The sequence below is a fragment of the Cotesia glomerata genome, linkage group LG9 (genome assembly GCF_020080835.1).
Source record: "Cotesia glomerata isolate CgM1 linkage group LG9, MPM_Cglom_v2.3, whole genome shotgun sequence".
NCBI lineage: Eukaryota > Metazoa > Arthropoda > Insecta > Hymenoptera > Braconidae > Cotesia > Cotesia glomerata.
Window position 1 is genome coordinate 18,278,805 of NC_058166.1, and position 27,795 is coordinate 18,306,599.

Sequence of the window (27,795 nt, forward strand, 5' to 3'; positions counted from 1 at the left end):
ATAATAAATTTATTTTATAATTTATATTAAAGAAATATTATTGATAGTGTATTTTTGTACAGTACTTAATTTAAAGTTAGAAAAAATTATTGTTCATTAACAAAAGCTTCATATTTTTCAGTAAAAACCTGGGTGACATGATCGCAAGCTGCCTCGAGGTCTTTGAGGCCACGTCTCAGTGCATCGACGGCACGGCCGTTGCCTTTCATCTGGATCCTGAAGTGCATTTTCGGCTCTGCGGGATGTGGCACGGTATAACCACAAAATTCCACGTCGGGACTGAAATTTTAAAGGTTAATTTATTAATTTAAATTTATTTAGATATTTTATAATTTTTTTTTTAATGGATAAATTATAAAAAAAAAAATAATAAAATTTAGGAATTTAAAAAAATAAAAAATGCAATTTTTTAAAAATAATTTTTAGAACAAATTTTGTTGTTTAATAAAATAAAAAAATTGTCAAATGACTGCTAACTTTAATGTCATTGTTTATTAATAATTAATTGAAAATAATAATTTAATTTAACTTACTAGTGTGTAATAATACTCCGGAGAGCATTTCCTAGAGTGTGGCCTTCGTCTTGAAAAACAAATGTCCGAGATTGATCTCCGGAAATTTGATCACCAGCTAACTGAAAATAATTTTAATATTATTTGATTTATTTAGAAAATTTTTTAATAAAATGATTTATAAATTTTTACCTCTGCAAGTCGGACCATTTTTTACGTGGTTAGTTGTTATTATTTCCACTACTCTTGTACCAATTCCAATACTACATACTAAACAATACTAAATGTGACTATAAATATAAATGATAATGAAATGAACAAGTCTGGAAATTTTGAGCGCCACTTGCGGTCATAATTAGAAGCTGATTCAGTGACATTATATTTTTTGAACAATGCGCGGGCATCAACAGAATCAACAGCAGGTGCTTTTTCCACCTTTTGTCATTTAAAATTATTATATAGGAAAATTTTTTAATAATCAAATAAAACGTAACTTAACCTCAAATGTTGCTGTTGCTGAACAAATAGAAGAAACTAATAAAGGTAGCGATTAATTGAAATTTTTTTTATTTAATTAATCTCATTTACAAATAATTGGTTGGATTGCTTTCAGGAAAAATAGTGGTGGAGAAAACAGGCCCAATCACCTTTTTCGGAATAAACAATCAGAAAAAAAAGAATTGAAATTTACGCAACGTAGGTAAGGGAAGGGGATCGTTCATCTTAAGATTTTTTTTTTTAATCAAAAAATACCTGTTCATTTTCTAACTAACCACTAATTGTGTAAAGGTTACACTTATCTAATTTATTTTTTTTAAATACTTGCATTAATTGTTTATAAATACTTAGATGTTTAATGAAGAAATTTTTAATTTAATTTGGAGATGTAGTGATTTTTTATTTTTGATTTTACTCAAAAAAATTTTGTTAATTGATTGTTGATTAACTGTAAATGAAAAACTAACAATAATTTTATTGGAGAATTAGTTAGAAGTAACAAGTGGCGCTTATCAATCACGTGAAATATTCGCACTATTTATAATCAACAACTTCACTTACCTCCTTCGCGTTGTAAAAAAAATTCGTGCTCCAAAAACGGCGTAAAAATAATAAAAACTCTCGCAAAATAAATCGCAGCTCAAATAAAAGCGGTTGATTAAAACTAAATAAATTTGTGTTGTCACTTGATTAAAAAAATAAATTAAAAATCGCCATGCAAGTTTAACGAGGTTATACCAACGTTAAGAAGCGCATGATTTTGTATGAATGGAAAATAAACGAAATAAGTTCATACATCAAAAAGTGTGATGACAACACCGACCAAAATATATTCCTGGAGTCTTCAAGTTTCGCAGCAGGAAGTAGTCTAGAGAAGAGATGGAACCTAGAGTTAAAATCAAGCCCGAAGGACGTTCAATCAGTGGATAAAAAATGGCTGTCGATATTTCTGATGCTTCTACGGAATCAAGCGTTGAGGTGAAAATAAAATACCTATGTTTTATTTTAAACCACAAAAATGAAAGAGTTAAAGTGAAAAATTTCAGCAAAACATTCACAGGTGTTGGTTAGGGAAATCGTAAATTTCTGGACAAGAATGAGCTGCTGGAGAGGAAAGATCAGCTAATACCCAACAACACACTGACTATCGGCATCGAACTCACGGTCTTTGATAGCTTCACAACCATCCCCAACAGCTTGACTGCCTTAACCAGCAACAACGCTCGCATGGCTGATGATTTCAAGAATCTGTTGGACAGCAAGATTGGCAGCGACGTGGTTCTGTCTGTGAAGGACCAAATTTTCAACGCACACAGGCCTATTTTGATGGCACGGAGTCCAGTGTTCTCGACGATGTTCTCTCTGGAGATGAAGGAACGGAAAGAAGACAGAGTCAGTATCATGGACATTGATCCCGAGATCTCTTCAAAAGTCTGTTGGAGTTCATCTACACTGACGTCGTCTCCAACCTGGAGGCGATTGCTGAGGACTTGTTGGATGTGGCTGACAGGTACATGGTGGACTCTCTAAAAGCCAGGTGTGCTGAGACTCTTTGTCAGTCGCTCACTGTTGACAATGCTGTCAAGTTACTCATGCTTGCTGAGAGGTACAACGTCAAGGATATGCTCGATCTAGTCTCTGAGTTTATTTTGACCAATGCCAAGAGTGTCATCGAAACTCCGGATTAAAGTGTCATGGAGAAGTCGAATCCTTCCTTAGGGCTGGTTTTATTCAAAAAATTTGCTCACTTTAATTCTGATCGAGCGACGTGATTTATTTTTTTACAAGTAATTTATTTTCACTTATTTATTTATAATTTTTATAAAAAAATGCTTTGAAAAATTTCCATTAATAATTTTTTTTAATTTTTATATGTGGAATTTTTTTATTTATTTTTTTATAATTTTTATAAAAAAATTAATTACAAAAAAAAATGCTTTAAAAAGTTTCTAGTAATAGTTTTTTTTTTTTTTTTTTTTTTTTTTTTTTTTTTTTCCCCAATTTTTATATATGGAAATTTTTATTGAATTTTTTTTTATTTATAATTTTTATAAAAAAATTAATTACAAAAAAAATGCTTTAAAAAATTTTGAAAAATATAAACTTGACTAAAGAAAAACACTTTTGATAATTCGGAATGTTGTCGATCTGACTGGTTGACCGCAACCCAATCTTTAAACAATATGAAAAAATTATTACTAGAAATATTGATATTTGAAAGATATGAGATTCAGTCTAAACATCGAGAAAATATTCAAAGGTTTTATTTACTCGAAATTGAGACGAGGATCACCATAATCGCAACATGGCTTTGTTAGCTGCTTCCTGTGCGATCTTTCGCCTGTAGTCGGCATGAAGAGATTCGGTGACGAGTTTATCACGGTCGGGAGCGTTGTTCTTCATGGCGTCCTGCATTCTTTTTTCAGCAGCTTTGGCTTCTTCTTTCGCCGCGTCGAATTCATCCTTTGCGGTTTTGTATGGGTACCACCGTTCTAAGTACTCACGAATAAATTTTAGTAAATGTAAGCAGATATCGATCTTTACTCGGTCTTGTAGCGATATTGCACAAACATTAGGGAACGTCTCCATAATAGTATCAAACTCTTTCGTTGTTATTCTGTAAAACATAAATTGATAAATTTGAACACGGTCCCAAGATTTGCCTTTTAGCCTTATTCAAGCGTTCGATCATTTTGTCTAGTTCTTTGTGGTGGTTCGTCATCTTGGCTCTTGTATCTGAGCAAATCGGGCAGTGGTTGGGCTTGAGATTTACTGAAAAATATAGAGCATTAAAATAAGAAGTGTCTAGATAACTTTTAAATATATTTATCCGCTTAGCGGACGACTAGCAACAGCCATTAAAATATTCAAAATTTTTAATACTATCTAATTACACCGTAAAGGACATGGATCCAACATTCTTTTTATTTAACGAACCTTTTTTTAATCAAAAATCTATAAATAAAAAAAAAAAAAAACTTTATAAATATAACCAATTAACGACAGTAGAAATATTTACCAATTACAGTAGAATCAGAAGACCTTCAGATAATGGAACTAATTTTTATAATACGCTGTTTTCCAATAATATCTAAAAAATTATTATTTTTTTAAATAAATAACCAGTGCGTTGTATTTAATTATTTATTTATTATTATTAATCTGTGCATAGAACGAGTACATATTAACAAAAATATATTTTATTATCAACAATCTCTTAATATATAAGATAGTAATATAGTAATACTTAATACAGTGCAAGCTAAAAGAAAATCAACCTAGCAAGCTAGTTATTTATATAAGTTTTATAAGTAATATTGTTGCAACACTTAAATTTATATCACGATTTTTAACTAATTATCTATTTTTATCCATTCTCTGAGTTTTTTGTTTATTAGTTTCTTCTTATCATTCAAAGTTTTCATCTCTATTGGTAATTTATTGTAATATTTTAAAGTTACATAATAAGCACATTGTGTGTAAATTGTTTTACTTATTTTTGGTAGTGACAGTTGTTTATGTCTTGTACAAGTTATTTTATCATTATAGAGATTTATGCAATCTTGATAATAGAAAGATAACGCAGTCCCTGTTTAAAATTTCCAATAGGATCCCATCAAAAGCGACAAAAGCCACTTAGAAACCCATAAATTTTATTGGTTTCTAAGTGGCTTTTGTCGCTTTTAATGGGATCTTATTGGAGTTTTTTAACAGGGGTGGTAATGAAAGTTTTTCTGATCCCAAGGGGAGTGTTGTTGATATTAGTTACGCACAATTTACTTAGTAATCTATTTTGTATATTTGAGATGATTTTAATTGACTTATCATATGCACCTCCCCAGGCAATAATACCATAATTTATTATGCTTTCGAGTAGTCCATGATATATTATTTTCATGGTTTGTGGATTTAATATTCCTGTCAGTTTGTAAAATACAAAAGTGAAATATTTGAGTTTTTTGAATAATTCCAGAGCATGGTTGTTCCATCTCATATGATTATCAAAGTGTATTCCAAGATATTTACAATGTTCAACTCTTTTCAACGGCTTATAATTAATATGTACTTCAAACTCAGTTGGGTAACTATCTTTATAACTGCCGAAAGTTATAAATGTAGACTTATCTATATTGAGAGAGAGAGAGTTGATTCTCTCTATTTCTCCGATAAATAATAAATAATAAACTTTTATATTTGCTGGATTTGCTGGGGTCTGATACCAACCGACAGCTTGAAAGCTTGGTTATTGGAGTTAGTTTAACAAATACTACCAGGCAGCGCTGCTGTAGAGAAGCGTAAGAGAGAAAAATGTAAACAGTAATATTTTGAGTAAACACACGTGGACTCTAGTGCAGTTTTTACAATTTAGAAAATTAATATTATTTTATTTGAGTAATTATTTATAGAAAGAACAATACAATAATAAAGTGCTTAGTATCTTGGTTAAGTTGCAAAAAAAAAAAAATAATAAAAATGTCAGACACCATAAAGAAGAAAAGAGGTTATACAATTGTAAAAAAACACACTGTTGTTTACGATTGGATGATAAATGAGATAAGTTCATACATAAATTCTTCATATAATTCCGAAGAAAGTGAATCTCTTTTTTCTCCGGAATTCTCAGCTGATTCTCATGTCAAAGATTTATGGCAGCTTCATTTAAAATTCAACGGCCAGTCGACAGAGGTAAAAAATTACGTATCAATATTTCTACGCTCATTGAATACCCAGCGAAAAATAAAAACAAAAGCTGTTTATTTTATTTTAAACAACAAAAGAGAGCGAGTTAATGTGCATACATTCAGCAAGGTGTATGACCCCCATCAGAGTTTAGGTTATCAAAAATTCATTCTTAAAAGTGAGCTGCTGGAGAAGAAAAACGAATTGGCACCGTATGACACGCTGACATTGGGAGTGGAGCTCACTGTCTTTGATGATTACTGGAGAATTTCCACTTATCCTCCATTTAACGAGTCAAAGCGATTGATGACCAACGACTACAAGGATCTTTTTGACACAAAAATGGACGCCGACGTGACTTTCATTGTCGGAGAGAAAAAGTTTCGAGCACACAAGCTCGTGCTGATGGTTCGTAGTCCTGTCTTTCGAGCTATGCTGAACTCCGGCATGCGAGAGAACAAAGAACATGGGATTAACATCCCGGATATTAGTCCTGACATGTTCAACAGCTTGTTGGAGTTCATGTACACTGACAGAGTCGCTGACCTGGATGCCGTAGCTGAAGACTTGGTGGAAGTTGCTGATAAATATCAAGTTCAAACTCTCAAGCAAGTTTGTCTTGAAGAGCTCTGCATGTCTGTCAATATTGAAAACGCAGCGAGGATGATTCTTCTTGCTGATCGTCTCAACGCTGAAATAATGTTCAAGTATGTCACTGAGTATATTAGGATCAATGCTGAGACTGTTATTCAAACTGAAGGATACAAATTGATGGAGGCTGCGAATCCATGCTTGGCTCTGATGATTTTCAAAAATTTTTCGGCTCTGAAAATTGAGGGTAAATTATTTTTTTTTTTTTTTTTTCTGTAAGTTGATACTTGAAATTGAGAATTTATTTTTGGGTTTTTTTTTTCTTTTTTTTTTTTAGATAAATTTGCTGGACCTGCCAATAACGCTGATGCATAATGAAAAAGATTGGAGTACGCATTGGGAATTTTTTCAAGAAGGATTGCAATATTTTAATGATCTAATGTCTGAAAGTTTTAAAAACATACATTTAATATGTATGTTAAGTAATTTAATTGGTATTAATAATGGCTTAAAAAATAATTTTTGTAAATAAATTTAGTTATTTATTTATTCGTCGAAGTTTCTATAAAATATTTATTTAGAAAAAAAATTGATTAGTAAGAATAAGATGTAAAAAATATAATAATAAAATAAAATATGTTGCGGGTAAAAATTTTTAATTAATATTAGCTTAAAGTACTTATGTAATATAATGTATGTAGTAATTATTATTTGTTTTTAATAATAAAAAATATCCTCGACTCTCTCGACTATCTCAAGACATACGCCCTTTCAGCTATAAGAAAAGTACTACTTAAAGGTAAAAGGGCGCATAAAAAAAAATTGTAATGTTGATTCCAAATGTTGAATAATAGTTTCACAAGATAAGTTATACTAAAATAACAGCCTCATATACAAAGAGAAGATATAAACAAATAGAAAATAAATCAACCAAAAATAAATTACGTAAAAATTAAATAATTAATTTAAATTAAAAATTACGTAAATAATTGAATCACGCGTACTTTATTGTTTTTTGAATATATTTTCTTTTTTAACTTTAAAAAATTGTATAGTTGAGATTTTACGCCGCCATTAACACAGAAAGTTTTTTTTTCACATTTTTAAACTACGAATATCTTCTTTTGTAAACTAGCCGAAAAAAAAAATTATACGCCCTTTCACCTTTAGATCACCAAAATTTCGAATTCTTAGAAGTAAAAGGGTGTATAATTAAAAACATTCCACCTTTTACCTTTGTCATTTTTTTTTTTTTTTTTAAATTTTAAACGTAGAATGTGTCTACTACTCGATTGGCAATTAAAAAAAAACATATACGCCCTTTTATCTTTAGGCACGCGATTTATCTAAACAGTATATTAAAACTATAAAAAATTCTAAAATTTTTCAATAAATCTCTACCAATAATAATAAATTAAAAAAAAATATAACTTGTTAATAATGTAAATATTTTTATTAATAATTTATATTCTTCGGAAGAAAAATAAAGAATAACAATTTTAATACAGATTAATTCAAATATTAGATACAAAATAATTGGTTTTTAATTGTTAATAAAATGAGATTTATTAGACAAGGTATTTATAATTACTAATTATTTTATTTATAATGAATAATAATAATTACATACAAAAATGAAAGTATTTAATACAAAAATAATTATAAAATCATAACACTAGCTTTTAATTATTAATAGAATTAAATTTTATCTTTAATAATTTACATTATATTTTTTTATGGTCAATGTACCATCGTTATTTCTTCTTATAAAATACATACATATAAAAATACAAAATTATCTGATTTCTGTCATTGCCTAAAGGATTTATTACCTTTGCCATCATTTAAAATTTATCATATTTAAAAGTTAATGATGATTTTTACAACTATTGTTATATTTTTCCTAGCACATGATTTCATAATTGTCCATAGAACCTGCAAAAAAAAAATAATAATATTACCAAACTGGAATTGAGAAAAAAAAAAAAATTCAACAAAAAAATTCCACATGTAAAAATTAAACAAAACTATTGGTGGAAATTATCTAAAGCATTTTTTTGTAATTGATTTTTTTATAAAAATTATAAATAAATATATAAAAAAAAAATTCAATAAAAATATTCTAAATGTAAAAATTAAAAAAAAACTATTAGTAAAAATTTTTTTAAGTATTTTTTTTGTAATTAATTTTTTTATAAAAATTATAAATAAATAAGTGAAAATAAATTACTTGTAAAAAAATAAATCACGTCGCTCGATCAGAATTAAAGTGAGCAAATTTTTTGAATAAAACCAGCCCTAAGGAAGGATTCGACTTCTCCATGACGCTGTAATCCGGGGTTTCAATGACACTCTTGGCGTTGGTCAAAATAAACTCAGAGACTAAATCGAGCATATCCTTGACGTTGTACCTCTCAGCAAGCATGAGTAACTTGACAGCATTGTCAACAGTGAGCGACTGACAAAGAGTCTCAGCACACCTGGCTTTTAGAGAGTCCACCATGTACCTGTCAGCCACCTCGAGCAAGTCCTCAGCAATGGCCTCCAGGTTGGAGACGTCGTCAGTGTAGATGAACTCCAGCAGGCTTTTGAAGATCTCTGGATCAATGTCCATGATACTGACTCTGTCTTCTTTCCGTTCCTTCATCTCCAGAGAGAACATCGTCGAGAACACTGGACTCCTAGCTATCAAAATAGGCCTGTGTGCGTTGAAAATTTGGTCCTTCACTGACAGAACCACGTCGCTGCCAATCTTGCTGTCCAACAGATTCTTGAAATCATCAGCCAAGCGAGCGTTGTTCCTGGTGAAGGCAGCCAAGCTGGTGGAGATGTTTGTGAAGCTATCAAAGACTGTGAGTTCGATGCCGATAGTCAGTGTGTTGTTGGGTATTAGCTGATCTTTCCTCTCCAGCAGCTCATTCTTGTCCAGAAATTTACGATTTCCCCAACCTCCAACACCTGTGAATGTTTTGCTGAAATTTTTCACTTTAACTCTCTCATTTTTGTGGTTTAAAATAAAACACAGGTACTTTGTTTTCGCCTCAACGCTTGATTCCGTAGAAAGCATCAGAAATATCGACAGCCATTTTTTATCCATTGACTGAACGTCCTTCGGGCTTGATTTTAATTCTAGGTTCCATCTCTTCTCTAGGCTACTCCCTGCTGCGAAATTCGGAGACTGCAGGAATATATTTTGGTCGGTGTTGTCATCACACTTTTCGATGTATGAACTTATTTCGTTTATTTGCCATTCGTATAAAATCACGTGCTTCTTAACGTTGGTGTAACCTCGTTGAACTTGCATGGCCGTTTTTAATTTTTTTAATCAAGTGACAGCACAAATTTATTTAGATTTAATTAATCGCTTTAATTGGAGCGTGATTTATTTTGCGAGGCAGTTTTGGTTATTTTTACGCCGTTTTTGGAGCACGATTTTTTTTACAACGCGAAGGAGGTAAACGGAGTTGATTGTAAATAGTGCGAATATTTTACAGGATTTATAAGCGCCACTTGTTACTTCTAATTAATTATGAATTATTGTTAGTTTTTTATTTTAATTAAATTGAAAATTAATTATAATAAATTTTTTTTATTAAAAAAATTATATCACATTAAAATTAGCAGTCACTTGACAATTTTTTTATTTTATTTAGTAAAAAGATTTGTCGCAAAAAATTATTTTTAAAAAATTGCATTTTTTATTTTTGTTAATTTTTAGATGTCAATTTTTTTTCTAATTGTTTTTTTTTGCCATAATTTATTTATTTTAAAATTGTTAAATATATGCTACATTAATTTTCATTACAAAATAATAAAAAAAAATTTTCATTTGTTATAAACTTGAAAAACTCTAAGTGAAATTTTTAAAAAATATTTTTTAGTTCTAATTTAATAATTAAAAAAAAATCGAAAAATTAAAAACGTCGGCTAACTTTAGTGTTATAAATTTTAGACCTTATTAAAGAACTAATCACTTAAAATAAATTATCTGCAAATATTTCATCATAAAAAATTATTTAAAACAATTTTATTTTATAACAATGACCTGTCAAAATAATAACACATTATGACACTGAATTTAGCTGTCAGCTGTTAATTTAAAAAATTTTCGAAAATTAATTAAAATACTTTTTAAAATTTTCACTAATAATTGTTTTTACAATAAATTCACTGCTATAAAATTCTAAAAACATTTTTAGTGTTGAATTATATTAACTTCACTATAATCACGTATCTCTTACTTCTTCAAGTTCAATCAATTTTCCCAACAATTTAAAACAAAATTACATATAATTTTATTATTTAAATAAATCCTAGAATTAATAATTAAAAAAATTTAATTAATAAACAAATTAATTGTTAATGTCAACACAATTATTTACTTATTAAACTGTCAACTGTCAAAATAAAATACAAAGCCAGATTGCACTAAAAACAATCTAGAAAAATACACTAGCGCCACTCTAGACCGAGCGTCAGGAATAGTAACTACAATTTTAAAAAACTCGCGGCGCGACAGTCAGTAAGTCCTACAATTTCCCCTCGCATTCGTGGCAGCGCTAATGAAACATAAGGTTATTAGTAGATTTCATAGAAATCTAACTATTGCATTGGTCCTCATGACGGAACTTTTGAAAAATTTTGCTATATTTCGACTCAGCTCGTCAAGCGAATTCAGAAAATGCATATGGTTCAAAAGTTTATATATGTATGTATTTATATATATATATATATATATATATATATATATATATATATATATATATATATATATATGGGATATAACGCGGCTTGTCAGGACGATAGCGTCGCCAATTTACAACGGATCTCTACCAAACTCAACATACTTATTCTACAGATAAATACCAAAGTCAAGTTCGAAGATGAGCTTAATCGGTCAAGTAATTTAGAAATACCAGGATTTCAAAATTTTGAAAATCATAAAAATTCATATTTCTTCACTTTCGAACTCGAATAACTTTTGAATGGGATAACTTATTGCAATTCTGTAAATTGCATCCGAAAGCTCTTTAAATAAGCTTTAATGTGAGTACCATGTCATATGTGTAGTCTCAAAATTATGCCCCATTCCCCTATGCCAATTATGAAATTTGCTATTGCACTGGTTTTAGTATTTGTCCGTCGATATATATTTTTGTCGATTGCATATAAGTTAAAAGCCCTAGTTCTGTATACAATCTTCGTTATATTTTTTTCTATTCATGATGAAATCTACTTCCATTTCGGCTGCCGAATGGTCTTTTTTTTATTTTGCTATTATTATAGTAATTTGTAGAAAAGTTAAGGCTTAACTGTGAAACTTTATTGACATATTTTAATAATCTTGAAAATTAACAAAATTTTAACAAAAAAAATTTTTAAAGTAGATATTTCAAAGCAATTTAAAAACTGGATAGATATAAAAAGTTTGGAAAATCCAAAAGTGCACGACTCATAATGCTCATTTAATTATGAAATATAAAAAAAAAAAAAAAAAACTTGGTCAAAATTAATTGCCGACAGAAAAATTTTTTAACCTATTTTGATGTTTTTTTCCGCTTCTATTGCAGTAAATCAATTTTTAGAAAGTATGGAATTAATCTCCATTAAATTATCTCGACAATAGTATGCAAAATATCTTGATTCCGTGAACTAACAAGGCTATAATACTAAAAATAGTTGCTAAAATGAGGCGAAAAAAATTTTTCGATCGTAAAGCACTCTCTGATGCTTCGCATCATGAGTCGTGCAATAAGCTGATTTCAGGATCATATACAAATATTTTATTGTAATTTCTCTGAATAATAGAATAAATAAAATAATTAAGAAACTGAAGAATCTTCATTTGAAAACTGACTATCGTCGCACTGAAAAAAAAAAATTTAATTTACTAATCAGAAAAAATAAATAAAAATATTAATAAAAGCATAAGAAGTACCACTAACATTTGAAACTACGGAGCATGGGATTTTTCCAATCAATAGATGAATCTAATTTTTCCGCAATTATGACGAGCACATCGTATGACAAAGAAAGATTTGTTTGGCTTATTTCATCATAACCTATAGAGCTCAAAATGTCCAATGAGTAATTGCGGCGCATATCATCCAAAATAAAATCCTTTAAATTTTTTGCATTACAACGATCTGCTAAAATTAACGTCTGGATAATATTTTCAGGGTTCAAAGATTCACGGAGTGATTCTTCACAAATTTTCAAAAGTGAGGTCATCTGATACTTGTGAGCAGCTTCAAACAAATTAGCAGCAACTTGATCCAGATTTGACACTTTGTCGGTATAAATATATTCCAAGAGCTTTTCAAATATCTCAGAAGTTAAGTATATATCTAATATAGAAACTTCGTTGGTTTGTCTTTCAACCGTATCGTTGGTAAACAGAGTCGCTAAAACTGGACTGTGGGCGCTTAGAATTGCCTTATGAATCTTGAACTGTTTACCCTTAACAATAATAGTAAAATCACTGTTCAGCTTAGTATTGTAAAGCTCCTTCAAATCTACCAGTTGACATTTATTTGCCATTTTTATCTATAAATATTTTTAGTTATGTAATTAATAAATATTAATATTATTATTAATTATATATAATTACTGACAAATGAAAGCGATGAAAGACACACCCTGAAATTAAATTCAGAAAGAGTGAGCAAACATATGGTTTTTTATTGCGCGCCATCTACAGGTGGCGCCTCATTTTCTTCCGCCAATTTTTAAATAGTTTTAAAAACTGATTCTTAAAAAAATTATGCGCCAAAAACTAAGAGCTCAATTTTAAAAACTGTTAAATAAATTTGAATTTAATGGTTGTAATTTTATTTTTTTTTAAACTTCAGCATCATTCAAAATTGTACAAGAATTTTTAAAAATCATCGAGTGCATTTTTTTGTATTGTTTTTATAAATTAAAAGAAAAATTGCCATACGTCTGCTACAATCTTTGAATAATAATAATAAATAATCTGAATTTGAACATATAGAAATTATTAAAATGTATAATTAATATACAGACAAAAAAATCATAACATTTTTTTAACTATTTTATTTCCTAAAAGTAATTATATGACACTGAAGTTAGCAGATGTCTAAAAATTTTTTATTTTTCTTTTTTAATTAAATTTCAACTAAAAATATATTTATAAAAAATTGCACTTATAATTTTTCAAGTTTTTTACATGTGAAATTTTTTTTTTAACTTTTTAATTGAAATTTTTTCAATAAAAAATTTTTAAAAATTTTCAAATGTCAGCTAACTTCATTTTCATGTAATTATTTATAAAATACAAGCAAAACTTAATTATGAGAAAATTTTATTCAAGCAATATAATATTGATACCTACTCAGGACAAAAAATACAAAACATAAATTTTTAATTGTTATTTTAATGATCATAATAATAATCTTGAAATAATTATCCTGATAAACTATTAAAATTTTTATAACATTAAAGTTAGCTGTCACCTGACCAATTTTTAATTTTATTTAACAATTAAATTTATTATAAAAAATTGCATTTTTTATTTTTTTAAATTTCTAGATGTCAATTTTTTTTTCTTATTTTTTTCCCATAATTTATTTGTTAACAAAATTCTAAAAACTATCAAATATCTGCTAAATTAATTTTCATAAAATTTTTTCTTCTGTCTCATCTAAAAAAAATATAAGATGTATTAGTTAATTAAAAAAAAGAAAAAAGTATTGTGATTAATTAAAAAAAAAATGATACCTTCAAATTGTTGAATATTTCATGGCAGTCCTATCGTAAATATTAGCAACCGCGAGTCTCTTGAACAATTTTAATCGCAATTATATTAAAGCAATCAAGAAAACAACACTAGCGCCACTCTAGACCTAACTTCAGGAATAGTGACTACAATTTTAAAAAACTTCCAGCGCGACAGTCAGTAAGTCCTACAATTTCCTCTCGCTTCGTGGCAGCGCTAATAAATCCAGTGAGCGAGTGAGACAGTAAAAAAATCCTCGAGTGACGTGCAGCGTAATCTCTCTCTCAGCTCTCTCGTAATAGCTAATTATTCCGAGTAAAGCGAGAACTGAGAGAGCACAGAGCTCACCAGTGTACAGTATCATGCATCAGAAGTATGAGTGTTAATCTTAAAGACTGTTAGTAGTCAAAAATCGAGCTAGTTGTCAGGACATAATATTAAACTAAACATCGATAAAAAAAGTACTGTGATTGTTGGATTACAACAGTTGGACCAACCGTTCATCAAGATACTCCTAGGCGTATCTTATTATTATAAATTGAAATTTCACTGGACCCGGAATAAATAATTGTGTTAACTTTTTAAAATAATCTAGTGACAATGGGTGAGTAAACAATAGCCTTAATAATTTTTTATTTAATTAATATTTTTCTCAACCGGCTACCGTTTAAATCATTAATTTATTTTTATTGTCCTCGCATATACGTACGTGTTTATACTAATTAAATATTATGACATCCACCAGCGTGTGCAGCGTGTGTATATAGTCATGTACATTAAATTATTTTAGCACAATCAACGTGTAATAATTATTTACTACATTGAATGGTATGCCGCACATGAGTAAAGGCTGCAGTGTATAAATATATATATATATATATGAGAATGAGAATGAGAAAAAAAGAGGAAGAATAGAAGAGAGTTTTATGAAGCAGAGTGTGGGTGTTACGCCCTATATTGAACAGAATTTATTCTAATTATTTTAAAAAATTTATTTTGATAGCACCCTCTACTCCTCCGTGAGTTATCCACGTATTTATATATTTATATTTATATTAAATATTAAATATAAGTGTCTATGTATAGATACGTGTGTAAAATCTAACACTTGATGCATGTATGAGTATGATGTTTTCAGAAAATGTTTGACTCCTCATGGAGACACTTCTCTAAATAATACTAAAGTTAGCCGACATTTTTTTTTTTTTAATAATTAAATTAGAACAAAAAAATTTTTTTTTTAAATTTCATAAAAAGTTTTTTATAAATAAAATTAAAAAAAATTTTTTTGTAATAATTTAGAACAAAAAAATATTTTTGTAATAAATTAGAACAAAAAAATATTTTTAAAAAATTTCATAAAAAGTTTTTAGTTTTTTACAAATAAAATTAAAAAAAAATTTTTTTGTAATAATTTAGAAGAAAAAAATATTTTTAAAAAATTTAATAAAAAGTTTTTCAAGTTTTTTACAAATATAATTTTAAAAAAATTTTTTTGTAATAATTTAGAACAAAAAAATATTTTTGTAATAAATTAAAACAAAAAAATATTTTTAAAAAATTTAATAAAAATTTTTTTGTAATAATTTTTTCAATAAAAAACAATTCTATAAATTTTTAGAAGTCGGCTAACTTGATTTTCATCTTCTCTAATGGTATGCCCTATACCAGCACCAGCTAAAATTAGTTTAGTATTTTCTAGGACAAATCCAGCATTTCCGTCCTTTCTAACTCCACTACTCTCTCAACATCCCATTGTTACACTTAACGACGCCACACCTTTCGAATAAATGAAAAAAACATTCAATAATTAAAAGAGTTAATTTTAAAAAATCCATTGAGATTATTTTCTTTAAACTCGAAGGACTTAACCGGTTGAGATACAGCACAAGGATTAGTACGTATGATTGGTAGTGTAAACCTCATTTAATATAATAAATATCGATTTTCCAGAGTTACTTGTCACCGACAAATTAATGAGCTCAATTACACTTGATTACCTTTGCAAAGAGCTGAAAAAAAATAATGGTTTAATGGATTTATATACAACTTGAAATAATATATCTTTGGTAAAATAATAATAATTTTAAATTACGTAAGTCAATCTGCAAATGTACATAACGTCTATCCTGTACATTACACATACAATGGGCTTAATTATGCTGGATAATTACTCGGTTAAATTAGTGCTAACGAGAGCAAAATTTTTGCTATTGAAAGTAAACAAATATATTTATTTATTTATTTAAATATAGTTGGAATGTGTTGAAACAAAATAAACATAGTTGAAAATAAGCAAGGCCAGGTTTACAGATTTATCGCTGGAATTTTTATTAGACATGACGTCATATCTGTTGAGAGGCTGTTAAATAAAAGGGGGGACGATGATGGTCATCATGATGATGAGTGTTTTATAATCCGAAATGTGTTTTGTAATTAACTAAAAAATTCTACGTAATTTTTTATGACATTAAAGTTAGCAGTTTTTGTGTAATAATTTAGAACAAAAATTTTTTAAAGTTTTTTACAAATAAAATTTTTTTGTAATAATTTAGAACAAAAAAATATTTTTCTTGACCATTTTTTAATTTTTTTTCAATAAATAAATTTGCTCCGAAAAATTATTTCTAAAAAATTGCATTTTTTGTTTTTTTAATTATTTAAATGTCAATTTTTTTTTTCATTTTCTTTGACATAATTTATTTGTTAAAAAAATTCTTAAAATTATAAAATATCTGTTAAATTAATTTTCATAATTTTTTTTTGTTTTATTTTGTTTAAAATTGTATTTAGGTTACAGTGGGTTATTTTTTTTTTTATCGTAAAATTTAATTTATTTTTAATATTAATGTCGTAAATTTTATATTGACATAGTTAATCAAATGAAATAAATTATAAGTATAATTGTAGTGTAGATAATCTTATCGTACTTGGTTTTTAACTGGCAGGTGAACTTTATATATACGTTTATATTCTTAAATTAGCCGGCCGGCATTCTTGTGATAACAAGAGAATGATTCTTCAAATCGTCATTCTAATATTGGCTCGTAGTATCTAATGTTATTAGCGTCGATGTCATGATGAAATAATTGTCTGTATTTATATTAATATTTAAACGTTTTATAATTTATCGGTAGTTATGCAAACTTATTACTTATTTTAAAATCGTTATCGTTTGCTAATAATCAATTATATATAGATAATCAACGGTTTTGATAATTGTGGAGATAAAATTAAAAATAAAAAAAATTATTTTCGAGAGAAATTTATTGCTCGATTAGTTTAACGTTTGACCCCACTTTGTGACATCCTATTTAGTCCACTTATGAATGACATTAACGTGACGATATTAGTGTAAGAACAGAGTACAGAGGTCATACAATATTAATGCAAGGTTCATTATAATTATTATCCGTAATATAAATAATTTTATTGAATTATCATTTTTATCAATTGTCTATATTATTTAGAGAATAAGAAAAATTTTGTCTCCGGGATTGTCATATGATAAAATCGGTTTTTTTTAGTGACATTTAGTGCATTTTCAAGGTTTCACATCATTTTTGCCGAGTCTCTAGGTACATAATTAAGAAATGACCTTGTATCTCGTGAATTATTGACATTTTTTAAGATATAAGCTCATCCCGATGTTACACTCTTCGAGAGCTTTCATTTCAGTACCCACATCAATTTTTCATATATTTTATATATTTATATATATATAAAAAGGTATGTGGGTACTCAAATGAAAGCTCTTGATGAGTGTAACATCAAGATGAGTTTATTAAAAATATCATACGTTGACAAAATACAATGTAATTTCTTAATTATGGACATTTTTAAATATATAAGCTCATTCTGATGTTACACTCATCAAGAGCTTTCATTTGAGTACCCACATTAATTTTTCATATATTTTATATATATATATATATATATATATATATATGAAAAATATATCAAATAGGCATGTGGGTACTCAAATAAAAGCTCTTGATGAGTGTAACATCATAGTGAGCTTATATCTTTAAAAATATCATAAGTTAACAAAATACAACATAATTTCTTAATTATTGACATTTTTAAAGGTATAAGCTCATCTTGATGTTACACTCATCGAGAGCTTTCATTTGAGTATCCACATTAATTTTTCATATATTATATATATATATATATATATATATATATATATATATATATATATATATATATAATATATATAAATATATGAAATATATAAAAAATGCATGTGGGTACTCAAATGAAAGCTCTTGAAGAGTGTAACATCGGGATGAGCTTATATCTCTAAAAACCTTAATATTTAAGAAAGTACAGTGGAATTTAACAAAAGTAATTATTTAATAAAGCAAAATTTATTGAATTTATGTTTCAGGAAAAACTTATTGTCAATCGTGTAAAAAAAAATGCAGCGGCGAGGTGCTGCGAGTTCAAGACAAGTACTTTCACATCGGTTGTTTCAAGTGCGCGCAATGCAGCGCCAGTCTCGCTCAAGGCGGATTTTTTGCTCGAGAAGGATCCTATTACTGTACAAAGGTGAAAGATTACTTAGCGTCACTCAATTCAACTGTCGAGCCCGCTAATAAAATCTTAATTTCAAAGCGCTGTAATAAAACTTTTATTGACTGTCTCTTTCAGGACTATCGTGAGCGCTGGGGAACAAGATGCGCTGGATGCGGCGAGTACGTTGAAGGTGACGTCGTGACTGCTGGAGAGAAACACGCTTTTCATCCGAACTGTTTTCATTGCCAGAGGTGTAGACAACCGCTGTTAGGTCATGGAACTAAAGTTACTCTGGTTCAAGGTACTTTTGATATATATGCTCGGTAACTCTCTAAACCGGTCTAGTGTCTCGGAGCATTTAGTTTGATTTAATCTTTTTTATTACACGTCTGGTAGGTCAAGCTTTGTGTCATCGGTGCGTCAGTATACCAGTACGAGAAGCCTCGACGCCGATCGGCAGCAAAACTCATGACAGCCGATCAAAAAGTGCTAACGCCAGAGAAACTGGTAATGACGTCGGTGCTTGCGCTGGCTGCAGTGAAAAACTTCAAGAGGGACAAGCCCTCGTTGCTTTGGATCGACAGTGGCATGTTTGGTGCTTCAAATGTCACAGCTGCGATACTGTGCTCCATGGCGAGTACATGGGAAAGTATGTTTTATTTATTTATAATTTAATTATCAATATTATTAAAAGAATAAAAAAAATTTTGTGTTCAGGATAGTCATACGATAAAATCGGCTTATTTAGTGAAATTTAGTGCCTTTTCAAGGTTTTAAATCATTCTCGTCGAATCTCTAGATGCATAATTAAGAAATTACCCTGTATCTTAAGAACTATTGACATTTTTTAAGATATAAGCTCATCCCGATGTTACACTCACCGAGACCTTTCATTTGAGTACCCACATCAATTTTTCATATATTTCATATATTTATATATATGTATATATGAAAAATATATATAAAAATGCATGTAGGTACTCAAATGAAAGCTCTTGATGAGTATAACATCATAATGAGCTTATATCTTTAAAAATGTCAATAGTTAAGAAATGACATTGTATCTTGTCAACTATTGACATTTTTAAAGATATAAGCTCATCCCGATGTTACACTCATTGAGACCTTTCATTTGAGTACCCACATCAATTTTTCATATATTTTATATATTTATGTATATTCTATATATGTATATATGAAAAATATATATAAAAATGCATGTGGGTACTCAAATGAAAGCTCTTGATGAATGTAACACAATGATGAGCTTATATCTTTAAAAATGTCAAAATAGTTAAGAAATGACATTGTTTTTTGAGAACTATTGACATTTTTAAAGATATAAGCTCATCCCGATGTTACACTCATCGAGACCTTTCATTTGAGTACCCACATCAATTTTTCATATATTTATATATATTATATATATGTATATATGAAAAATATATCAAAAATGCATGTGGGTATTCAAATGAAAGCTCTTGATAAGTATAACATTATAATGAGCTTATATCTTTAAAAATGTTAATAGTTAAAAAATTACAGTGCAATTTAACAAAAATAACAAATTATTTTACAGAGATGGAGTTCCGTATTGCGAGAAGGACTATCAAAAACAATTTGGAGTAAAGTGCGCGTACTGCAGTCGCTACATAAGCGGAAAAGTATTGCAAGCTGGTGAAAATCATCACTTCCATCCTACTTGTGCTCGCTGCACCAAGTGTGGCGATCCTTTTGGGGATGGTGAAGAGATGTACTTGCAAGGAGCCGCAATTTGGCACCCGCGGTGCGGGCCAGGGCCCACCGGGACAAACGGAATTGTCAATGGACATGGAACTAGAGATGTTCATACTCCTCAACACAGAGAATCTGAGCGTATATTAAGTAGTGCATCTGAGATGCAGGTAAACAATTATTTTCACAACTAAAATATTATTTACCCTGCACTACACTTTTTCCCAGTTATTATTTTATTTAGTTATTTATGTTTAGATTTTTTTTTATCTTGGTTTTTTTTTTTATTATTTTGTACACGATAGTTTTCATTGAGATCTCGCACACCAAGTCTCAACGGGTCGATATGCAGTCCATACAGCAGCATGAGTCGCAAGGTATAATCATCACCATTCATTAATTTTAATTACATTTTTATTTTGTCCCTCAAAAATTTAAACATTTAATTTCTTTTAATTTATTAAAAAAATTTTTTTTTAATTTATTTAAAAAATTCATTTATTTATTATTTATACCATGCTACAGTATTATCCAGCTAGAACTGGAAGTCCTGGACTGATATTACGAGAATATGGACGTGGTAACGCCGAAGACGTTTCCAGAATTTGCACATATTCTTATTTAACAGAAGTACCAAGTCAAGGATATTTGAGACGTCCGATTCAGCCTTACGATAAGCCACCGACTAGTCCTCACTTTCATCGACCCAATTGTAAGTGATAGATTTTTTTTTAAACACTATTTAAAATTAATTATTTAATTAATTTAATTCATTGAAAATATAAATATAAATATTTTAATTATTTTATTTTATTATAAATATAAATATTTTAATTATTTTATTTTATTATAAATATATATATGTTTATTTTCTGCAGCATCGCGCTCGATAAGAAGCAGCGGAGGTCGAAGCAGCCGTTCAGGAATGCGAGCGTTGGTAGACGCGCTCAGCGAAACGAGACCAAAATCTCCGGCAGCTGGTAGTCAGGTCGACAATGACGAGCCAATTGAGCTCGCTCATTATCCAGATGCAATGAAACGTCCGCCTGGAGCTAAACCTCCTATAGAACGAGACGATTTTCCAGCACCGCCGTATCCTTATACTGATCCTGAAAGACGTCGACGCTGGTCTGACACTTACAAGGTATTTTATTGTTCATTTTATTGAGTTACTTATTGTTTATTATAAAAAAATAATTTTTGGGTCAACACTAAACTCTAATTAATTATAGTTAAATAATTAAAGATAAACATTCTTATTATACAAGGCAAAAAAATTAATTATAAATAATCCATTTTATCTAAAACAATAACACATACTGCTGAAAATTTTTCAGTAATATTTTTTTCTAACTACTGATTTTTTAAAATAATTAATAATTATTTTTTTGAATAATTCGAAATTTATTTTTTTTTAATTACTTATTTTTCAAATTAATTAGTATTATTTTTTTTTTAATTTCTAATTTTTTAAATTAATTAGTATTATTTTTTTTTTAATTTCTAATTTTTCTTTAAAATTAAATAATAATAATAATAATATTAATAAAAAAGGTTTTTTTGCCCAAAACTGCTGAAAAATTTATCATATATTTAGAGAATAATTTATCCAACCAATTACTTGATTATATAAAAATTGAAACCAAAATTAATTAAGATTTTAGAAAAAAATATGTAAATAATTTTTAAAATTTTGTAAAAAAATAGAAAAATTTAAAAAGTTATATTATTATTCTTCAGGGTGTTTCGGATGATGAAGACGACGCTACAGACGGTACCGACCGATCAGACAGATTAGACGGGGAGCGTAAAAATTATATCAAAGAAGTTGAGCAGAAATTAAAAAAAGAAGAAGATGAGTTGAGTAAAATAAACACTGGGATTGCTAAAGTATTTCTTCAGGACATAGAAAAAGATCGTGAAAATCTGCGACATCGCGCAGCTAATGTCGACCCACGAAACGCTTCGAGAACTCCGTCAGCGGCTCGAGAACCGACTTACAGATTACGATACGAAAGTCCTGTTGGTGCTTGTGAGTTATTATTATTATTAACTATCATTTTTAATTAATTAATTAGTCAAAGATAAATTTTATTTTTATTGAATAATTTTTCTAAATGACTAACAGCTCCATCAAGAAATATTGATCACGCACGCCCGTGGGAAGACGATGACGGTGTTAGTTACAAATCAAGCACTGCTCCAAGCTACAATGGTAATTTAATAAAATAATTATCATCATTTATAATCGCTAGAGAATTACATTATCAATCATTAACTAAGAGTCCGTCATCTCATACATGTCCACACGTTCGCACATTAAACACTAACATTTATCACTCAACAGCTCAGCTTCTTCACGATTAATAATTATCCTAGAGTCTAATTATTAAAAAAAGGCTGCTGAAATTATTTCAGTGTTTAATTAAAATGGGTTATAAAAATTCTAACAATAATAATAATAATAAATAATTAAACAAATTTCTACAAACGATTATCAACATTACCGCTGAGGTGATAGTTTTCAAGATGATGTCGCCTTAATTCGCATGCAGTAAGTCATTGTTTTAAATATCTCACGTTTGTATTTAAAATTTTGAAATTAAATTTTCAAAATTACTCACCGTATTTTATAAAATAATTTAACGAAAGTGATTAAAGGGTTCGACGAGTCTTGATTCTCCGACAAAATATCCCCAAAATAAATAATAATAATAATTATTATTATTATTATTATTCCGAATTATTTTTTCGATTACCGAAGAGTTTCATTGAGTAAAAAAATAACATCTTTACTTAAAAATTGTCTTAAAAATTAAAAATTTTTAATTATTGGGTATATTCACGCGAGAATGTGGTATGAGTGCTCATACCGACAATAGTGTGGTGAAAATAGTTAATAAATGAAAATTGAATTAGTCTACCATCATTTGGATCGGGAAAGTTGGCTTACAATATTAATGCTCTTTAATAAGTAAAATCACCGATCTTAGGAATAATATTTATCAATAATAATAATAATATTTATTACCAGTAAAATCAGATACATAAAATATATAGCAACAAAAGGGAAGCACGCATTAATATCTGTCCCACAGAGATGCTTTACATCTGTACATAGGACTGGAACAGTATACCTAAATCCAAGAAAACTTATGAGTAAATTACATAAAGATACTTATTCGACGATCATAAACGGTATTATATTATATATTAATTTGTATTATCCATTTTGTTAATTTATTTTTTATTGACTTTTTACTGCCATCCAGTTTTTTAAAGTCATATGGTAGTTTGTTGTAGTACTTGATAGCAATATAATTAGAGCTTTTACTTGAAACAGTTTTGTTTCGTTTCGGCAGAGAGATCAGTCTATTTCTTGTATTAACCTCAGTGTTTTTAAAACTCATCTTACACTCATTATAATGAAGCAATATAGAGTTAACTGTGAAAATTTTCTTAATATCTAACACATTTTCATTATTAATTTTTTTTAGTAACTTATTCTGTATTGAAGCTACAGCCGGACAAAATATCTTAAGTAATAAAATTTTTTAATAAAACAATTACAAGCTTGTTACCGTGTTGTGCCCTTTTATTATAAATTTTGTATGATATTTAGTCTCGGGGATATTTTTTTTTTGGAATATTTTGTCGGAGGATCAAGACGCCTGATACCGATTAAAGACCCGAGCAACGGTCGTTGACTCTCGAACTGAGTATGAGTTTTTCATCCAGCTTATCATGTTTCATTAGCCATCCTCATTACTTTTAGTTCTTTAGTTTTATAATTATTATTTAATCTATTTATTACTCATCTTATATTTTTTTTGCATGAATTTACTCCACTGAAAATCACATACAAACACAAACATGCTTTTCTTCCTTTCATATCATCTTCATTTCACGTAAATGCACTCTAAATATTTAAAAAATAAAATTCATTAAATTGCATCTACTTAAAAAACTTTTATCTATCGTATTTTCTATACTTGTGTGTTTTGTGTTTGTGTCGTGTGTTTTTATACCTGGCTGACCAGTCGGAAGATCATCGGCCCGTTCCCCGGCACCCAGAAACTATCCACCTTTCGGTAATCAGCGCGCCTTCACACTTCCAAACGCTGCTAGGCACTATCAGTCGGTGAGTCTTTTAGCAATCACGCTTGCACACTTTCGTGGTAGTTTTATTCAAACTCTATTATTTTATTTCATAAAATAATACTTATCACAAGGCTCAAGATTTTTCCTGAAAATATTTTATTAGAAAAATTGGGAAAAATTTAATTTTTTACAAAAAAATGTCTTATAATTTTTAATAATTTTAAAAATCAAAATTTTTAAATTGCAATTTTATTAGTTTTAAGAAAAAATTATAAGACATTTTTTTTATAAAATTTAATTTAGACAAACTTTTATTTCAAAAATTTTTTATACGACCAATATTTCCGACGTAATATCAAAAATTAAGATTAATAATTAATGATTCAAATTTTTGATAATTATAAAAATAAAAATTTTTAAATTCCGGTTTTTTTTTTATTGGTTTTAAGAATAAATTATAAGACATTTTTTTTTTTAATTAAATTTAGAAAAACTTTAATCAAAAAAATTTTTTATGCGACCAATATTTCCGGCGTAATATCAAAAATTAAGATTAATAATTAATGATTAAAATTTTTGATAATAATAAAAATCAAAATTTTTAAATTCCGGCTTTTTTATTGGTTTAAAAAAAAAATTATGACATTTTTTTTATAAAATTCAATTTAGAAAAACTATTATTTAAAAAATTTTTTTATACGACCAATATTTTCGAGGTAATATCAAAAATTTGACAAAATTAATTATTAATTATTTTTTAAAATTTAAATCAAAAATCACATATTAAATTTATTTTTCTTTTTTTTTAATCCACAAAATTTACAAAACAAAACTAGAGTTTGTCTAGCTACCACGAAATAAATTAAGTTAGCATCAGTGCAGGTTAATACTTTATTTAAAAAATAAAAAACAGCCAAATAATTAACGCTAAAAAAATAAGTAGTGAAGAGCTTTGCTTGTTTATATTTATCACTACCGTCTAAAATAATTACCAATAAACCGGGCCTGTTAAAAAATTCGTACAAATAAATGCTGCGAACGTTGGGCATTCGTATGGGAATAAAGGCGTGAGTTGAGTTTTTGATAAGATAAAAAAAAAAAAAAAAACACAAAAATCTAATAAAATAAATTTTATTTATTTATATTGATTTATATTATTATCACTGTTCGATTAATATTCTAAACCAGTTGTGAGCTCCCTTCGACACATCCCGAAGCCGGGATACGGTCTGGCACCGCGAAGTCACACCTTCTCGTCTACTGGTGGTTCTGTATCTGCTCTCCCTGTAAGTCTTATTGCGCGGCGTTTATTTTTAAATAATTATTAAACATACACTGTGGTGTATAATTAAAATAAAAATTATTTTTATTTACTTATAATTATTTTTTACTGTCACTATAATTTTTACTTATTTATTTTATTTGGTCAGGGTGATTACTCATTCAGCGGTATGGGCGACAAAACACACAGCACTGATTTTTCATCTGGCAAATCGGATAGTGAGTAATTTATTTTTTTTTTTTTTTTTTTAATAAAATGTCTAATGTGTCAAAAATTAATTATAAAAATTTTAATTTACAGTATTAATAATTAATAATTAATAATTATGAATAACAGCATGTTAATTATTCCTTAATTTAAAATTCACTTTAAATGTTTTTAAATAATCTTATTAATTACGGAATATTTTTATTTGAATCCCATTAAATTTTAGTATCAACAGGCAGCATTACGGATGTCGACAGACGAGCACTGGTATGTACATCAGCCCCGTACTACTCACGTCGAACAAGCATGGTTTGTAGCACTTAATGTTGCATTATTTGTTTATCTATTTCTTCAAATGTCTACTGAGAAGAATATGTTTTATTTTTTTTTTTAATGAAGAAATTATTATTTATTAAGTATTTTTATAATTTTAATTAAAAAAAAAAATGTTTTTAATTAGTTGCATGAGTAAGATTTTATTTAAATTTGTAAATGTAATTTGAATGAACATAGCGCACGTAAAAAATTTTTGTACATACCGCATGACACTGAATCGTAACGGGCTCTTGTAAGAAATGTTTGTCATAAATTATAAGTATGTTAATGATAAATATTTGCTGATTAATGTAAGTGAATTTGATGCAGAATGATGGTGGAATTATCCCGTCATCGACAACGTATACAGGAGGATTAGGAACAGTTGGTGGAGGCACTCACGGTCACCATATGCGACGCTCGCTTCCAGACATGGGAGCTGCACCTTCAGAGCCACCAAAGCTTTACCCATATCACTTGCTTATTATTACGAATTACAGACTGCCAGCAGATGTAGATCGCTGTAACCTTGAGGTAAATAAAATTAGATTTAAAATTAATTTTTTAATTTTATTTAACAAATAAATTTGCTCTGAAAAATTATTAAAAAAATTGCATTTGTAATTTTGAAATGGCAATTATTTTTTTTTTTGTCATAATTAATTCGTTGAAAAAATTCTTAAAATTATCAAAAATTTGGTAAATTAATTTTTATTAAAAATTAATTATACAAATAATATTTTTAATCCATATTATTAAGAGAATTAAGAAATGACCTTGTATCTTGTGAACTATTGACATTTTTAAAGATATAAGCTCATCCCGATGTTACACTTGTCGAGACCTTTCATTTGAGTACCCACATCAATTTTTCATATATTTGATATATTTGATATATATATATTATATATATGTATTTATGAAAAATATATCAAAAATGCATGTGGGTACTCAAATGAAAGCTCTTGATGAGTGTAACATCGCGATGAGCTTATATCTTTAAAAATATCATAAGTTGACAAAATACAATATAATTTCTTAATTATTGACATTTTTAAAGATATAAGCTCATTCTGATGTTACACTCATCGAGACCTTTCATTTGAGTACCCACATCGATTTTTCATATATTTCTTATATTTATATATATCATATATATGAATATATGAAAAATATATGAAAAATTGATGTGGGTACTCAAATGAAAGCTCTTGATGAGTGTAACATCATGATGAGCTTATATCTTTAAAAATGTCAATATTTAAGAAAGTACAGTGCAATTTAACAAAAGTCATTATTTAATAAAGAAAAATTTTGTTTATTTATATTTTGTTTATTATAGTTCACAAGTCACGGCAGTTACATAGTGACTGCAAAGTTGCTAGTTTATTAAAATTAAATAATTTTATTTTTATTTTCAGCGACACTTATCGGATGCCGAATTCGAAGCAATACTTCAATGCAATCGCTCGGAATTTTATCGACTACCCCAATGGCGCCGAAACGAAATAAAACGACGTGCTCGACTCTTTTAATGACTCTATAGTGGTTTTACTCTCAGTGCCGAGCGCACATTCTGATAATATTTATTTAAATTGAAGACGTTTTCATTACTG

The 27,795-nt window shown here is 28.3% G+C and overlaps 4 protein-coding genes and 1 pseudogene across 14 annotated transcripts; 2 read left to right on the plus strand and 3 right to left on the minus strand.

Moving 5' to 3' along the window:
• Nucleotide 1: 1 nt before the first annotated feature.
• On the minus strand, nt 2-18,195 carry LOC123271992 (probable DNA-directed RNA polymerases I and III subunit RPAC2). The gene is made up of 4 exons (XM_044738553.1): nt 18,179-18,195; nt 705-760; nt 534-634; nt 2-279 (listed from the first exon to the last, which is right to left on the minus strand). The coding sequence occupies exons 2-4, from the start codon at nt 720-722 to the stop codon at nt 87-89; spliced, it is 312 nt and encodes a 103-aa protein (XP_044594488.1). The 5' UTR covers nt 723-760; nt 18,179-18,195; the 3' UTR covers nt 2-86.
• On the plus strand, nt 1,944-6,783 carry LOC123272279 (annotated as a pseudogene).
• LOC123271990 (speckle-type POZ protein-like) lies at nt 7,961-9,776 on the minus strand. The gene is made up of 2 exons (XM_044738551.1): nt 8,512-9,776; nt 7,961-8,216 (listed from the first exon to the last, which is right to left on the minus strand). Exon 1 carries the CDS (start codon nt 9,583-9,585, stop codon nt 8,527-8,529), a length of 1,059 nt encoding a protein of 352 aa, XP_044594486.1. The 5' UTR covers nt 9,586-9,776; the 3' UTR covers nt 7,961-8,216; nt 8,512-8,526.
• On the minus strand, nt 12,036-12,950 carry LOC123271991 (speckle-type POZ protein-like). Its single transcript, XM_044738552.1, has 3 exons — nt 12,896-12,950; nt 12,227-12,827; nt 12,036-12,148 (listed from the first exon to the last, which is right to left on the minus strand). Exons 2-3 carry the CDS (start codon nt 12,819-12,821, stop codon nt 12,138-12,140), a joined length of 606 nt encoding a protein of 201 aa, XP_044594487.1. The 5' UTR covers nt 12,822-12,827; nt 12,896-12,950; the 3' UTR covers nt 12,036-12,137.
• Nucleotides 14,258-27,792, plus strand: LOC123271986 (actin-binding LIM protein 2). Of its 11 annotated transcripts, XM_044738544.1 has the most exons (16): nt 17,392-17,413; nt 18,413-18,573; nt 18,676-18,841; nt 18,937-19,189; nt 20,120-20,444; nt 20,580-20,651; nt 20,800-20,986; nt 21,153-21,418; nt 22,015-22,306; nt 22,403-22,489; nt 24,315-24,419; nt 25,564-25,661; nt 25,806-25,875; nt 26,091-26,131; nt 26,510-26,713; nt 27,601-27,792. In XM_044738544.1, exons 1-16 carry the CDS (start codon nt 17,407-17,409, stop codon nt 27,712-27,714), a joined length of 2,448 nt encoding a protein of 815 aa, XP_044594479.1. In that variant the 5' UTR covers nt 17,392-17,406; the 3' UTR covers nt 27,715-27,792. The 11 variants fall into 11 exon arrangements, with proteins under 11 accessions (XP_044594473.1, XP_044594479.1, XP_044594471.1 ...); XM_044738538.1 differs by lacking the exons at nt 17,392-17,413; nt 25,564-25,661 and adding an exon at nt 14,258-14,623 and having other exon boundaries at nt 24,315-24,415; nt 26,091-26,173; XM_044738536.1 differs by lacking the exon at nt 25,564-25,661 and having other exon boundaries at nt 24,315-24,415; nt 26,091-26,173.
• Nucleotides 27,793-27,795: the final 3 nt, after the last annotated feature.

Bases quoted from the DNA above. Each gene is read 5' to 3' on its own strand.
- LOC123271990 (XM_044738551.1), bottom strand. From the start codon at position 9,585: ATGCAAGTTCAACGAGGTTACACCAACGTTAAGAAGCACGTGATTTTA.
- LOC123271986 (XM_044738544.1), top strand. The intron at 20,445-20,579 runs GTAAACAATTAT...TGTACACGATAG, and splicing joins GTAGTGCATCTGAGATGCAG to TTTTCATTGAGATCTCGCAC. The intron at 26,132-26,509 runs GTATGTACATCA...AATTTGATGCAG, and splicing joins ATGTCGACAGACGAGCACTG to AATGATGGTGGAATTATCCC.
- LOC123271991 (XM_044738552.1), bottom strand. From the start codon at position 12,821: ATGGCAAATAAATGTCAACTGGTAGATTTGAAGGAGCTTTACAATACT.
- LOC123271992 (XM_044738553.1), bottom strand. The intron at 280-533 runs GTAAGTTAAATT...TTAAAATTTCAG, and splicing joins CGGAGTATTATTACACACTA to TCCCGACGTGGAATTTTGTG.